General features: G+C 35.7%; 1 protein-coding gene across 8 annotated transcripts in view; it reads right to left on the bottom strand.

Moving 5' to 3' along the window:
• Positions 1-295: 295 nt before the first annotated feature.
• LOC121411229 (inositol hexakisphosphate and diphosphoinositol-pentakisphosphate kinase 2-like) overlaps positions 296-15,870 on the bottom strand; it is a 46,419-nt gene continuing 30,844 nt past the window's right edge. For 5 of the 8 annotated variants that reach the window (XM_041603823.1, XM_041603825.1, XM_041603826.1 and 2 more), the window contains 12 exons: positions 12,445-12,566; positions 11,765-11,877; positions 10,863-10,949; positions 9,793-9,859; positions 9,363-9,504; positions 8,530-8,762; positions 8,041-8,286; positions 7,595-7,816; positions 6,428-6,583; positions 5,883-6,072; positions 5,143-5,286; positions 296-4,626 (listed from right to left, as the gene is read on the bottom strand). In XM_041603823.1, coding sequence (XP_041459757.1) covers positions 3,845-4,626; positions 5,143-5,286; positions 5,883-6,072; positions 6,428-6,583; positions 7,595-7,816; positions 8,041-8,286; positions 8,530-8,762; positions 9,363-9,504; positions 9,793-9,859; positions 10,863-10,949; positions 11,765-11,877; positions 12,445-12,566 — 2,504 coding nt within the window. In that variant the 3' untranslated portion in view covers positions 296-3,844. The remainder of the gene's footprint in view (positions 4,627-5,142; positions 5,287-5,882; positions 6,073-6,427; positions 6,584-7,594; positions 7,817-8,040; positions 8,287-8,529; positions 8,763-9,362; positions 9,505-9,792; positions 9,860-10,862; positions 10,950-11,764; positions 11,878-12,444; positions 12,567-15,870) is intronic. The other 3 variants (XM_041603828.1, XM_041603829.1, XM_041603830.1) reach the window with 2 other exon arrangements.

Here is a 15,870-nt window from a genome sequence, read left to right as displayed (position 1 = left end):
CACCTAGCAAATATTCATGACGATGTGCATAGAACTGTTTTCACAAAATATTGATAAACTTATGACTTTGTTAGTTGTTATGCAATTTTGATGAAATTTTCAGCATCTCGCTCTGTGAATTTTACTCTATTTGGATATAAATATTTTCATTCCTTTAAAAAAAACACCTAACTTTAGTGTGAATTTGATCCATTGAATGCTAATAAATTCCTTAGGAAGCATATTCCTAACTTTAAAGCAATGCCTTTAAAAACAGTATTTTGTGCTCTTGAGACAAGACATATTTAAAAGTAAATTCTTTTTATTTGCACATCTTCAATCTACATTAAAAACATTCAACGGCAAGTTCAATATTTTGTTCTGTCAAAACAAAATTATTTCTGTCATTGTGAAAATATATAATTAGAAGAATTCACACACAATTACAGAAAATGTGATTGCATAAAACAAATCTGGTTTTAACCCTAAAAGGACTGGGTTATTTGAGATGTATTGGGGGGATGCCTAATGGCCCATTTCCCATTCGCACAATCACGCTGAAATATGTGGCAGGCACATTCATCTTAAAGTAAACTACAAGCCAAAAATTGCTTATTTTCCACTTAGTGTCAAGTAAGAATTTGATTTTACTCTTAGGTTTTCACCTTCCATAATTTGTGTACATAAAAATTAGCCATTTTTTCTGGAAAGTCATGTGACACAATCATGTGACACTCAAATCATTGAGGGATTATGCTCCCCCTGTCCTTTTAGGGTTAAACTACATTAATAATGAAGAGAATTGAATTCAATGTCAAAAGTTGGTGAGTGAAATTGTGCTTTTATCACTCACTTTGATGTATTACATGGGTTATGTAGATTTGAATCAGTATGTAAAGTCAATATGCCATCATATGATCATCGCTGCAGGGATCTAATTTTCTATATTCCAAATTTTGACGTCACATTACGTCAAAAGCTGTGTAATCAGGCAATTTACTTGATACACACGTTGATGCTGTATTTTTTCTATTTTTTTTTTTTTTTATGACGTCTATAGACGAATCAGAGCTGCAGCAAGCATTTCAAGTTTTCATAAATGAAGACTGATGGTGAATCTACATAGTCTATGTAATATAATAGATATTGCCTGGTCATATCAACTCCCGTCTGGACAAACTCTAGGTCGGCAATATCTGTATATTATTACCTGAGATAGGCATACATTATTGATACATAACATAAAAAACACAACTCTATATGGTTCGGTTAGGGCTCAGCTGAATGACGAGGGCCATAATATTTACACACCCCTTTCTGCCAAAAGAATAATTTTCTTATTTACAATGATTAGCAGTTCATTACATCTTTTATTCCATGATCAAACCCATGCACATGATTGTGTATGCATGAAGTGTATGTGTGCCTGCGTGGTAACAATTACTTAGCCAGGATAAATTCTTCAAAAATTCAAGAATAACCTGAAATCAGGAGTACCAACAGGCATATATTTTTACAAATAGTAGCTTATTAATATATCTTTATCATCCAACCATGGAGTTCGCACCAAAACCTGTTCCACGAAAGGCTTCCTAACTAGAATCCCTTGATAATGATACTATCGGCAGAAAGAGCAGACGAGATATGGCCTTAGTCACTAACCCAAAACCATGAAAAGTGATGAATTGGAATTCATAGGATTGAAAAATGATAGGAGAGGCAAAATATTCATCATACATAAGTTCAACCACAAAGACTTGAGCATTCAATTGCTGAGAAAATGAAATTATGAATTTTATGACTCAAAACCCTTGTGTGGAGATTTAGGTGGGTACCCCGGGATCATTTTCATAGTTCATGGAAGCAAACCATAAATATTTTTCTTGTAGAATGATGTATAAACACATTCAGAATTGATGTAACATTATTTAAAGCTTTCATAATTGAAACATGATTATACAAATCCTACTGAATAAAACTAAACTGTTGATAAAGAATACAAGTCCCCTGACATGGCAGAATCTTTATCGATTCATTTTACAATTTTGAAATGTTTTTGTGCCATTTTTATAACAATTTTCATATTTTCCATGCATTACAATATTGAATGACCTAGCCCACTTACTTGCAATGCAATTTTACCTTTTGCAATTGATTACGTAAAATTACAATTTGAAATATCACACTGTCATCATTACAAAAAGGTTATGACAGGTTTAGGTGTTGTGAATATTTAGTCAGGTTGTCCCTGATCTGGGTAAAGCGGGCTTTGTGAAACGTTTTGCAGACAAGTAGCTCACTCTAGTCAAGAAGTTAAGACTTACGACTGTGTTGAGAAACAGTGCCCTGAGGGCTGAACTTTTAACATCGGGGTTATTCACTTTCTGAATGTCTGACCCCTAATAATTTCAACACTTTTAAATCATGATTTGAGAGCATTGCAAAGATCAGAGAAAATTAATTCCAGGTTGGTGTTTCAGAAAGCTTTTAACAAGTTATGAGCTACTTCCGAATGAAGTCATACACGCAGGATTTCTATTGGCGTTTTTCCCCTAAGAAGGGTTACCAGTCATTTGTAAAGATGCTTGTTACTTAAAGACAGCTTTATGAAACACCCACCGGGAATGTCCCACATGTAGTGTGGTATTCTGATAAACTCTAAATTTTAGAATGCAGGGGTGTATCTACTGTTATTCTTAGTTACTATTTTTGCTCCAAGATAAGTGAAGGTTAACCAAACCATGGCTTCTCAAGAATACCACCTATACAAGTTTGATATACATACTCTTTGGCATTGCCCTTCTCTATCTGAAAGACACAACGTGGCTGAAATCTCAATCTGTATTGAAAATGAATACTTCACAATTGTTTACATTAAACAACAAGATTATGACTAAGCCGGATAGGTGGTGAAAAACAAAATGTAAAATGATACAAGATAAGGGAGGTAGAGGATATATGAATACCAGGCTTGTGTACTGTAAAAGAAGTTTGCATTAGTTGCACTCATAAAAGTATCTTAATTGACCAGAGCTGCCAACCTTGGAAAGTAAAAAGGAGTAATTCAGAAGCTCAAAAGTCATAATTATGAGACAAAAAGAGTAATTAAATATATGCTGTGCACAATCATGAACTTCTTTGAGATAAAAAAGGTAAGTTTTTACACGCCGTGCAGTATTATACATTTCTTTGTTGCATTGAGAACTTCCTGTTTCTGTGGACATGAGTGGATATGGATTCATGCAAGAATTTTCCATAGGAAATGCACGCCATCTATGGTACGAACATTCGCCGCTGCCCGAGGCAATCATCACATGCACAGCAATGTAAACAAAGCGACACAATGCATGCAATAGCAGTATTTGCCGCCGTTGGATGAGTTCGCCACCGCGCAATGTATCATCTGTATTACAGTACTTTACATAGCTGTTGGCGCTGAAAAGTGTAATGGCGCAATTAGGTGTGAAAATCATTAAAAAATTACTCCTTTGTCCTAATAGTTGGCAGCTCTGATTAACGTTTCTTGGTTTTAAGAATTGTTCATTGTTACAATATTGCAAGACAAATTGGCCAACTTTTATGTAAACACTCAATAACACACATGAAATCTAAAATTGGCACTCGTCAGAGGACGTCTTAATTATGTCTTTGCAAATTTGGATTATTTTGCACTAAATTGGATCCAGGCAATACGAGTAAATCTCCTTTTGCACATTTAGCACACCTTGTAAGTTGGATTTCTTTAATTTTGTACACCAAATGTTGCTGAGCTTTGTTGCTGAATGTCTGATCAAGCCTTTATTTAATACATACAATCAAATCTAAAATTACCTATTCTGATGGAAGCAAAACATGGCTTAAGACACTATTGCAAGTCATCACTTTGGTGATCTTTGGATGTCTCTGGAGGGAACTCAAATGCTGTTGTACCAGGCTGACTAGCATTGCTAGATGTACTAGCACATGGTGTTGATACCTCCTCCTCTGTGACAACTTCTCCATTCCCATCACCTCCACTGCACAACGTCTCCTCCTGAGGATCTACAGAAGAACCCTCGTCCTCTTCAGACTTCTGAGTGATTGGTATCTCTGAACCTTTCCACTTTGAAGTTGTCTCTTTGACGTTGGAGGCCCCACTGCTAGAGTAGGTTTGTGACTTACAGCAGCATGAGATTGGTGGAATGAGGTCATCATCCAAGGTGGGCATTGCCATGAGTTGGATGTCGTCCTTGGTGCTTTCTTCATGGTGTCCTTCATCGCTGGCGAAGTAGTCTTCCTGTCCGGATTCCGATTCACGACACACACGCTGTGATTTGATGCTCTCAAGGAAGAGTGAGAAATCAAAGTTCTTTCCAGAATTTTCTGTCGGAGATGGCAATGCACTGGAGACATTAGATGATGGATTACTGGCCGATCGACTGTAGTAGGAGGAGCCGTCTGATTCGCGATTGGACAGATAGAGTGGTTTGACACGCTGCGGTGTGTAGGTGTTGAGATGCATGCTGCTGCGAGGTGTATGGCAATCTGGAGTGTCAGCACCATCACGAGTGATTCGTGCCAGAAATTCATCAACTTGACGGAGAGATAACGAGTTATGCAAAGTCTCTAGGGGTCTTATCGATGTCACTTGTATATGATGCTCTAGACCTGCAAGTTCATTTCAAATTCACATTATATCATTTGAGTTAAGTATTGCACCTGCCAGCAAATAAAATTTCCAGTTTGGGAAAAGATACATCCTGTTTTCTTGCAGAGTACTTGAAACATAGCATGTTGTAATATAAAATTTCATTACTCTAAAAATTAATAATCATTTCTGTCATATTCAACCTCATAACAGCAAAATCAAATCATCACCCAATTCACATTTATGAGCCAAATCTGAAGTATGAACCCTAAACTACCCTTAGTGTTAAAAAAAAAAAATTCTTGTACATGACCTGTGTCCTTTGACCTTGTGACCCCAATCTCTAATCAGATCATTGTCACTCCTATATGTCAAACAGTTCTTTAGTTGTCGCCAGAATGAAAACAGGATGGACATACTGCATAATACCTCAAGTATATAAGAGGCATACAAAACAGGACTTTCCTTCATAAGATAAAAGAATAGTAAACAAATGCATGAATAAATAAATATCAAATTAAAATACAAGTAAGTACCTTGGTGTGCAGCAGAGTAAGTTGAAGCTCGTCTCATAAGAATATCATCATTGAAATACCAATTAGGATCATGGAGCTCAGGGGCACTTCTTACATTAGGTAGATTAGGATGATCAGGGATAGTTACTTTCAAATGATCATCATCTAAAAACAAAGCAGTGAACATAATCTTAACTGATGGCACATAGCACTACATGTATTTCAGAAAAAAAAAAATCCATAACATTTTTTTTTCTGAAATAAGGTCTTTGCCCTGTAACATGAGATGATGAGAATCACTTACAATTAATTGTATTTTTGTACATAGTAGGCCATGCTAAAGCACATAACTTATGATCCAACTTTTGTGCACTAGACCAGCATTCTGTGGCAGCCCCCCCCCCCCTCGTATTTACTTCTTGAAGCACCATGAGCACTGAAACATGGACCTGTGCACTGTATATGTAACCACTATTATCATCATACTATGAGTTAGGAAACCAAGCAAGCCAACTTGATCGCATTATATCTCAAGTGCTTTGTATATACATGTACACCATACATGCAACTCTCCTGCATACATCCCACTTGTGATCAAACAAGAATATTCACAGAATGCAAAAAGCTAAGGCACCAAAACAACTTGGCAGGAATTCCATTATCTTCTTTACCCTTCCAACCCTCCTATTCTGCAACAAACATGAGGCAAAAGCTGCTATGGCAGTGGCATTTCACTGGTAAGATAAAAAAGCAAAATTCACCTGTATTACTTGTCATAGCACTTCCTCCCGCCAAGTCGTCAAAACCAGCAGAGAGAAAAGATAATGGTGGGGTTCCAACTGGCTTGCTCTGATCAGCTGCTCTAGTATCATTAGGAATCGTCATTTGGGGGAGTCGAAGAAAGGGTTTTCCAACAGTACCTCCTGTCGCTAAAGAAGCCCCTCCACCAATCTGTAATAACAACAATGAGTGGAAAAAGATAATGTAATTCAAAAGACTGAATAATCAGACCCTGAATCATTTAAAAATCATGCATAATGATGTACAATAAGCCTTCACTTTTAATTTTAAAAACATGAACTTGGTGAAAGTCATTCACTGCAAAAATCCTTTGTTTTAATTGAGGAGCACTGGTCACTAACTGTTATACAAAGTATTGATGAACAACTACTTGTCAAGTCAGTAGTAACTTGTCAAAGACAATGTACACAATAAACATCATCACTTATTGTTACAATGGCCATATATTGTTCAGAGAAAAAGTGATGGCGATGGCACGAAGAAGAATACTCATCATATAATATACCTTTTTATCTTTGCCTGGGACCTTGATAAGAGTAGTGACCTTGTCCTTTCCTTCACCTTTCTTTGATTTATGATCAAAGCAATCGTCTTCCGATGAATCAATGCAGCTTGAAGGTTCATCTTCATCAGAGTTGTTTTCATAGGGTGAAGCATTTCCCTAGTAATTATACCATCAAAGAATGTCATCAACTCTGTGGGTAGGTTTACCTTCACAGTGCATGGTTAATGTTTCAGTATGGAAGTTTGACATTGGATCCATCTCAAAAGACGACTGGCTCTGAACAGTTTTTTATGATTTCAAATGTTGATAACAATATAAGTTCTCAGATCTAGCAAATTGACATATGCCTAGAATAAAGATTTCTTGTTTGATTTCATTGTGACATCACTTTGACAATATACAGCAAAGAAATTTAGAATAACTTCTCCCGATGTACAGGCTTCGAGGAACAGTATGTCTTCTATTGTCCTGATAGACCAGCCAAACTTGAAGTTTGGACAAGTATATTCTTGTCGCGTGCAGCAGAATGAGCTTGGAAAAGAAGGCACTGCATACTTTATCAGGATTCCGAATGCATGGTGCCGAGAAGAGTGCATGTCTCTGGCTATGTTACCTCACCCATGCTATGTTACAAAATGAAAATTTTCTGCTAAATGTCGGTATAACCTATCGTTCCAGGTAAATTAGATACTAAAGTAACTATACTAAAAACTCCACAGGCATAGTGAATAATATAATGCTTTCCCTTTATCAAGATTTTCATTGGTTTTGGAATGCAGTGTAAATCCTCTCAACAATTATTTCAATGAAATATATAATCATTGCAAAAAAATGGTATTTCTGATGAATCAAAGTCTTGTGATTTATAATTCTCCAATTACTCTCCATTAAGAAAGTACAGTCAACCTTTCCTAAGTCAAATTGGTTGGGACTTCTTCTTTTGTATGAAATATCTTTCTATTGGGGGGGGGGAGTTACGGCTTATTAATTATATTGACTGTATCCAAGCCACTGTCTTGTTGGCTGTGAAAGAGCAGACACCACTGAAGAAATAGCTTTGATTTACTACAGGTTCAACAATAGAATCTAAAGAGATGAGCTTCAAAAGACATTGACTTATGCAAGGTTGACTGTATTCATAGCATAACAATCATTTCAACAACTCACCGAGTTATGGACAGATCTAAATGGGCAGCATCCTGGATTGTTCTCATCATCCTCACAGTCTTTGGCTCCAGGACTAAAGTGAATCTCCACCCGGAACCGATCATCAGAAAAGGGATCCTTGCTAGGATCTTCATACAGCATTAAGACTATTTGGGTCATGTAGTTGAGCTCTCGGATCCCACCAAGGTACTCACAAGAGTTCTGCCAGTTAGGGTCAGATTCCTGCAAAGGACACAAGTCAGGCTTTAATTCCGGTCTAAAAACTTAACCCTTGGTTAAGATTTCATGCTGACGACAGCCACTGTCTGAATTGCGGCGCCTATAGTCTCGCTCTGCTATACAGGCAAGACAAAAATGATGGAATGAATCTGTTCATAGATTTACCAGACCATATGAAAAGAAATATACTGGACAGAGCAACTGGGACTAACCCTCTACATACTTACATCACAAAGTCCACCATAGCGGAGACACGATAGAAGGGAGTGAATATGGCTCTCACTGGTGAAGTATAGTCTGGTGCGGACTTGCCTATCAGGTGACATCACACCCTTAGAGTAGAGAGGATTGAGGCGGTAGGTAGTTTCTTCATTGCTATTGATGCGGTGAAGGTCCGAGCGGATCTTCTTCAGTAGAGGGGTACAGATACCCTTCCCAATCTCCAGCTTCTCACTGGTTGTTATGCCATACTCCTGTACAGGATAAGAAAGGGGGACACTAAGACATGCATTGACAGAATTGACAGACACACACAGGCAAATCAGGCTCCCAACATTACAGGCTTTTGCTCATCCCCAAAATTATTTTCTCCTACATTATAGCCTATCCATACAAACATCGTGTAGAATGCCTGGCATCTCAAATCAAGTAATGGTTTCCTAGCTGAAATATGCATATGCATATAAGTCTTGCTAATATCCTGAGAAATTCCCTACCTGTGGTATCACAAAATCAGCTAACATTTCTGCTGAGTTGTAGAGATCATCCATGTGGGTGAATCCAAGTGTTTTAAGGATGAAGTTATGCTGCATATCATACTTGATGCAATCATAGATGTCAGGCACCTTGGTGATATCAAAGCGGCCAGTCTTAAGCTTGAAATCTTTCTCCAGTTTTACCCACCGTCTCAGCATCAGCTCCAAGGTCTCGTGATGATATAACATCAAGTCTGCCAATAAAAATAATTGTATAATTCAAGCTAGACTTGGGTAATCGCAGTGAACAACGATGAGAGTCTTTAAAGCTAGGTGGATCACTGCATCACAATTGATCTCCCTTAAAGAAATCAGACAACACCCAGGTACGTGTTCCATTATGTTATGTGTCACTTACAAACAGTTTTGCACACGACTGGTGACCCTTCCTTGAGCTAAAGTGTATCACTATGTAGCTGAATTACCATCTGAGAACATGTTTCAGTCATGCATAACTTCAGAAGCAGCTTTATGAAACACCAACCAGGTGCTACATTAAGCCTACTATGCTAAACAACAACCCATCTTCATAAATTTGGATCATAATAAGATCAAAATTATTCCAACAATTTCCTCAAGAAAAAAACCCTTACTTTTTACTTACGATGCACTAAACAAAATTCCTTCAAAACCTGAATTAAAATAAGATCCTGGCACAGATGGCAGTAGAGCAAATTTTTGCCTGATCAATCCTTGGACTGACTGTAAAGGCCAAGGAGTGGAAACTGTGCAACTCAAATGGATGTGTCTTGATAGACAACCCTACATACATTCCTTTAGTTCATATTATCTACCTTTGTTTTCAGGGTTTTCCATGGTGTCTTTGATCATCTTGGTGTGGTTCTTGATGACCCTATGAACCTTCTCACACATACGTACAGGATTCTTGATGTAACTCAATGAGTCTAGTAAAGACTTACTTCCAGTAGGAGCAAGCTGGTTGAGAAAGTGTGGAAAAAAATATTGTCCAATCTAATCAGTCTTGTATTTACTATACATTTTTTGTTTCATTTAAAAGGGTATCAACAATCAGAATAATGTATTCCATTCCAAATAATATATTTGAAAATATAGATAAAAAGAATGCATCATTATACAGTTGAATAAAACAATGGTGTAGAATAGTGGGTGGAAAATGAACAAATGACAGCTGTGAAGCACTGTCAAATATGAAGTGCAAGAAGTTCTATTGAATCGAAGAAGTAAAAAGAACATGAATCTTACCTCACTGAAGTCCTTTGGACCAAAATTTCGGTCTTTACTGAAACTTTCACAAAGTCTTTCTTTCACCCTGTAAATGAATGAATACACTGAAATTATCAAGATAGTGAAACCAACGTAACCACAACAGAATTCAAACATTTTGAAAAAAGTCTCCCAAAATCAATTCTAGCATGCTAATAAATCAGTCTATATTCGCTAGCTCTCCTCAGCGAGTCTAATCCCATATGGTCTACACCCATTTGGTCTACACTATACTTGGTCTAATACATATCCATAATATAGACTAGTTGTCATTTGGTCTTATGCCCAGATGTTCTACTTTCCAATTTGTCTGCAAATCATTTTCTTTGCACTTTGCTGACTACATTGTGGTGGACCAAGTGGATATTACAAAAATGGGTTATACAGTCTAACTGGGAATTAGGTAAAATGGTAAATGAGCCAAATAGCAATAAGACCAAATGGTTGGATTAACAGGGCCAACCATGTGGGATGAGAGCAAACACAAAGTCGGTGTAGACCAGTGGTGACCAACCACCAAATCATCTAGACCAGGAAACAAACAGAAGAAACGTGTTTCATGCATTAAAAAAATCAAAATTTTTACAAAGATTGAGAATATCAACAGTTTTGATAGTTTCTGTTTTAGTAATTACTCTGTCAATAGTATAAAACCTCTGTTCAAGGCACAAGAGTGCATTTGCAGATGACCAGTATTTGTATCTGAAGTTTTGTGCATGTACTGCAAGTCAATAGTGTCCCTTAAACTAAAAGCATTATTCTCGATATTAAAAGGAATCTATAAGATGGGAAAGGAACTGCACACAAGTTTTTCAAACGTATCTATTCTTTTTGGACATGTTTTCATCTACGAGGAGTGGATATTATCACAGCATATCTGAAACAAATAGCTCAGCCCCACACCTGGAGAAAATTTAATCACTTTGGGAAAAATGAGAAACTTCAAACAGCAAAATGAATATATTCCATGACTAAAGTCACTGTTTATATTAATTCAGTTTGTTGTGTGTTGAATGAAAGCATGAACACACACTGCAAGTTCTTTTTACATGTCAATTGTGGTCCTCCACAATGAAGTTTCATTCTTTGCATGCTGTGTTGCAGTGTCCATCCTTGTACTTGAACAGTGATCTAGTCTGTGTACAAAGTCAATAAACAAGGTATAGAGCTACAATACTTATGTATCAAAGAAATACGTCTGGTTGGCATTTCATAAAGCTGTTTGTAAGTTACAAACAACTGGTGATCCTTTTTTGTGGTAAATGATATACACCAAATTTTCATTGATGTTGATTTAGCGCCTATGAAAGGATCACCAGTCATTTGTAAGGTTGCTTGTAACTTTCAGACAGCTTTATTAAACATCCAGCTGAAATCATTCTGAATTCGGGTCGGGGGGGGGGGGGGGGGGGGGGGCTCTGCGCAAAAATTGTTCCAGCTCCAAATATCCAATCAAAGGAGTGTTCTTCAAAGCCTCAAAATAGGATTATCAATATCTATCAATACAAAAACTTCTTAAATAGCCTACCTACTACAGAAATCCAGGTTATGCATAAGTAAGGAGTGTGCAGGTTAACATGCTAGATTAGTAGATTCGATGGATAATGTCCTTTGCAATTATAAAAGTACTGGTAATGGATATCAATAAGAACATGTCACAATCGTATGTATTCAGTGTAAAGCAATTTCTACATTTCCTTAAGACAGAGTCAACTAGAAAGTAACAGCTAATGGAACATCATGACCTCAATTTATCAAGACATTACTTGATAAACTACCATTCGTGAAAACAAAATCATTTTTCCTAAGAAGTTTGAGACATGAGGGTACTGTTAGCCCAACAACAACAAATCATTTCAAAATTCCACGCAGTCAATTTTGACCAGTTGCATCCCTATTTCAGATAAGATGCAAGAAATGCTCCAAATGTAAGGTTCTTTTGTGGACTGACCTTCCTTGGATGGTAACTGATTCCTTCTCATGGTCCAGGAGACCCGATGTATTAGCACTCTTAACCATCTGAACCAGGATAGGAGTCAGCTCTCCCTCCAAAGCCAACATTCCCTACAATGTAACACATGAATAAAAATAATGAAAATGAAACACTAATCAGATAAACGGTGAATTCTATGTAGTCTCAGTAAGAATAGATCCAACAAAAAAAATCCATGAATTAAAAATTTACTTTATCGAACTTAATAGTTATTCATTTTTCTTAGGAGGGATGAGACATTTGCTCCATTGCAAATTCCACAGATAACTTCAACCCTGGTAGGTGTTTCATAAAGCTGTTCATAAAGTTACGACTGACTTTAAGCACAACTGGAACCTGTTCTTGGGTAATAACTCAATTACATAAGATATCAGTTAGCACAAGAAAGGATCGCCAGTCGAACGAGAAGTCATTTGTATCTTACGAACAGCTTTATGAAACACGCATCAGGATTCAACACTATATCCTATCCTATCCTAAACCTAACCTTAAACCTAACATAAAACTCTCTTGCAATCCTAACCCTATATCTTAAGACATAATAAAGCCTGGATCAATGTCGCCTGAGCAAATGTCGTGTCACCATTAAAAAACATCATGTTTCAATGCATACCCCTTCTATGGGTGTTATTCCTTACCTTTGTAAAAGCAGCAGCGGTCATCTGGACACGCCCCTCATCCGATGCATAAATCTTGAGGTCATGACGATAGGTGCTATGGAGACGAAGAAGACCACAACCAGGGAAACCAGCATAGTCGCCTGAGAAGCAAGACAAAATGTAGCATCACATGTAACAGGGGATCAAAGCCAAGACAAACATCATTTTGGGAGATGATACAAGAAAATTTCTGGAGAGTTTTACATGAAGAAATGAAAGATTTGTAAAGCATTGTAGTGGTGATGTCCGCAGTGAAAGTTAGACACTGGCAATTCCTTCCCAACATTCTTTTCAAGTTCAATCCATTTCTTCTCAAACAAAAATATTTAGATTGGTGAGAGGTAGTGAGAAGTTCAACTCCAAAGAATAGAACAGATACATTCAAGAAAATATTTTATCATCATTAGATGTATGTCGGCTGAAAATGTCTGTGTCTTTATTATTAAAACACCTCTATTAAAGGGCATCTAAATTGTTTCTATAATGTAAATAACACTTGTAACAGTCTTTTACATGCCATATTTCACACTCTGAAAAGTTCTATGAGTTTTTGATAGCTTCATATCATATGTCAAGCCAAGGTTTTTATACATAAAATTTCATCTGTTAGAATAAAGAATCATATGAATCAACAAGTTGGGTGATGCAAAGATGAAGTCAACAAGCTGTTTTATGATTTAGGAGTTGATTGGTGCACTTCTTTGCAGCTTCCCATTAATCCACAAACAGATAATTTTTTTGATGAATGAAGAACATTTCAGACAGCACTCAATTAATCACTCATTCATGCAGCATGCAGAATTTGGTTGAATAACAACTTGTCAGGCACATTCTTTACATCCATACCTTAAAGGTTAATCCACAATCCCAATAATCTCTTAGATGTGAGGTTTAATTAACACACATCCAGGAAAATATGGGTCCTAACCTCTACAACAAGAATGACAAGACTTTTAACTTTCAATATTTTCTTCTTTGATTCAAATATTCTGAATGAAATATCTGTAAGCAAATGTGATAAACTGTGCTACATAAACAATAACTGTTGACCATAATTAGGATTGCAATTGTATTCAAGTGTAGAAGAGACCACACATGAAATAAAAAATACATCTACTTCTTCTTTTTCTGTCATTATAATGTGTTCAGATATCCACAAAATTTCAGACTTACCCTTTCTATATTCTCCCAAAAATTTGGGGTAAAGCAAGCCAGCATAACAATGCTGACAAATTTCAAATACATAAAATCATAACTTAAATGGGTGATTTGAACAAAATTGTTTATCGGATATGAGAAAGCTAAGTACAAGAATATTATCTTCGAATTTTCAGTCAATGCTTTTCTTGAGAAGTGGTTTCATTTTAAAACGAAATATATACACAGAAATTTTACTGTTGACTGGCCTATGGAGCAAACTAGGTTTTATCTAAAATCATAACTTTTTTTTCTAATATCCTCTATGAAATAATACGGCATATCATGAATCTTGTAATGAATTTGAATAGTGACAGGGACTTTGGACTGATTACCAAATTTAATTCCTTAAAAAAAAAAGTGCACACACAGATAAATTCAGTTTTACATCAATAAATATCTTTCACAAACTATCACAAATTAACTTCATCTGACCATTATCTTAGAAGCTATCAAACAATGAATAGAAACTTATGAACACATAAAAGTAAATGAAGATGTAACATGTATTCAAACTGTACCATTGTTAAGAAAGCATAGAACTTGTTACAAGCATTTATTTTCAATTGTCCTTACTCTCATTCCTACATCTTGAATTAAATTGTTCCCAACTTATTACCCTATACCCTGTTAATGGAAGATTTGAAATATTTAGAAATACACTGCAGAGCTTGTACATGTAGTTTAAGAAATGAGATAACTAATTGCAATTTTGCTTGATATTAAGAGAATGAAGAACCTGGGACTTTAGTATCAGAGAGCTGTCATAACTTCTGTCTTTAATTCTGCAAGATAAGAGACTGCTATGATTGTCATAAATATTTATGTCATATCTCTCTAAATACCTGTCCAGCTTTTGACAGACAAACCGATTATTTCCTTCCTAGGAAGATCATAGGATAGTAAGGAAGCATCCTTAATATGCTAATATTGTGCAACTGTGCATATTAATATGTTTTAATTACTCAGAAAGACAGAGAGTTGAAAATTTTTTTTGATCAGCAAGGAAACTCAACATGAACTAGCACATCAATGATGTGGAGCTCATCCGGCATCTCGCAACAAATTTTAACACAATTTTAATTTCAGCCCAGTTGACACAGTAGTGAATTATATTGGTGATATATATTGAGGATAGAATTGAAATTGACGAAGAAATGACATAGAAGCATTTTTTTGTGATCTATGAATAAATTTCATAATAATTATCTAATCAAAGTTTCTTAACTCTGTGTAGAACCTTGGTGAACCTTGTGTAGCTCTCAGATGGAAAAAAATAACCAAAATCAATCAACAAATAAATAATTTTTGTGAGTTTTGAATAAATTAGCATATTTAATGAGATTCAAAATTCTATGTTGAAATTTTGTATCACCACCTCGAGCTATCATATAAAGCAAACAAAATTGAAATTGATCAACAAATGAAGAAGAAAAAACATTTTTTTCATGATTTATGAATAAATTTTACATAAATTAGAATAATTTTCCGGACAAAATTTCAAAATTTTGTGTAAAAGTTTGGTGAACCGCATGCAGCTGTACCAGATGGAAGAAAGAAAATCAAAATCTGTCAACAAATAAAGAAGAGGCGTTTTCTGTGATTTCTTAATAAATTTTGCATGAATTAGCATAAGTAATTTTCTACTGAAAATTTCAAAATTCTTTGTAGAAGTTTGGTGAACCTGATAAAGTTCTACAAGATGGAAGAAGAAAAAAGTAAAAATCGGTCAACAATTAAAGAAGAAAAGGCATTTTATGTGAATTTTTCGAAATATGAATTAATTAATTTTGCATAAATTAGCATAAAAATTGTTCTGGTCAAAATTTTGAAGTTCTATGCAGAAGATTGGTGAACCTCATTAAGCTCTACCAGATGGAAGAAAAAAAATCAAAATCGGTCAACAAATGAAGAAGAAGCATTTTATGTAAATTTCAAAAATATGCATAAATTAGCATAAAAATTGTTCTGGTCAAAATTTCAAAATTCTGTGTAGAAGTTTGGTGAACCTCATGAAGCTCTACCAGATAGAAGCAAAAAATTCAAAATCGGTCAACAAATAAAGAAGAAGTAGCATTTTTTGTGAATTTTGAAAAATGCACATAAATTAGATTCAATAAATTTTAAAATTCTGTGTAGAAGTTTTGAATCCCCAACCTAGTGCTATCATATAAAGCAAACAGAATTGAAATCGGACTTGCTAAGTAG

This window comes from Lytechinus variegatus, chromosome 3, assembly GCF_018143015.1.
Source record: "Lytechinus variegatus isolate NC3 chromosome 3, Lvar_3.0, whole genome shotgun sequence".
NCBI lineage: Eukaryota > Metazoa > Echinodermata > Echinoidea > Temnopleuroida > Toxopneustidae > Lytechinus > Lytechinus variegatus.
Note: the sequence above shows the minus strand (reverse complement) of the source record. Positions and strands in the feature narration are given on the sequence as shown.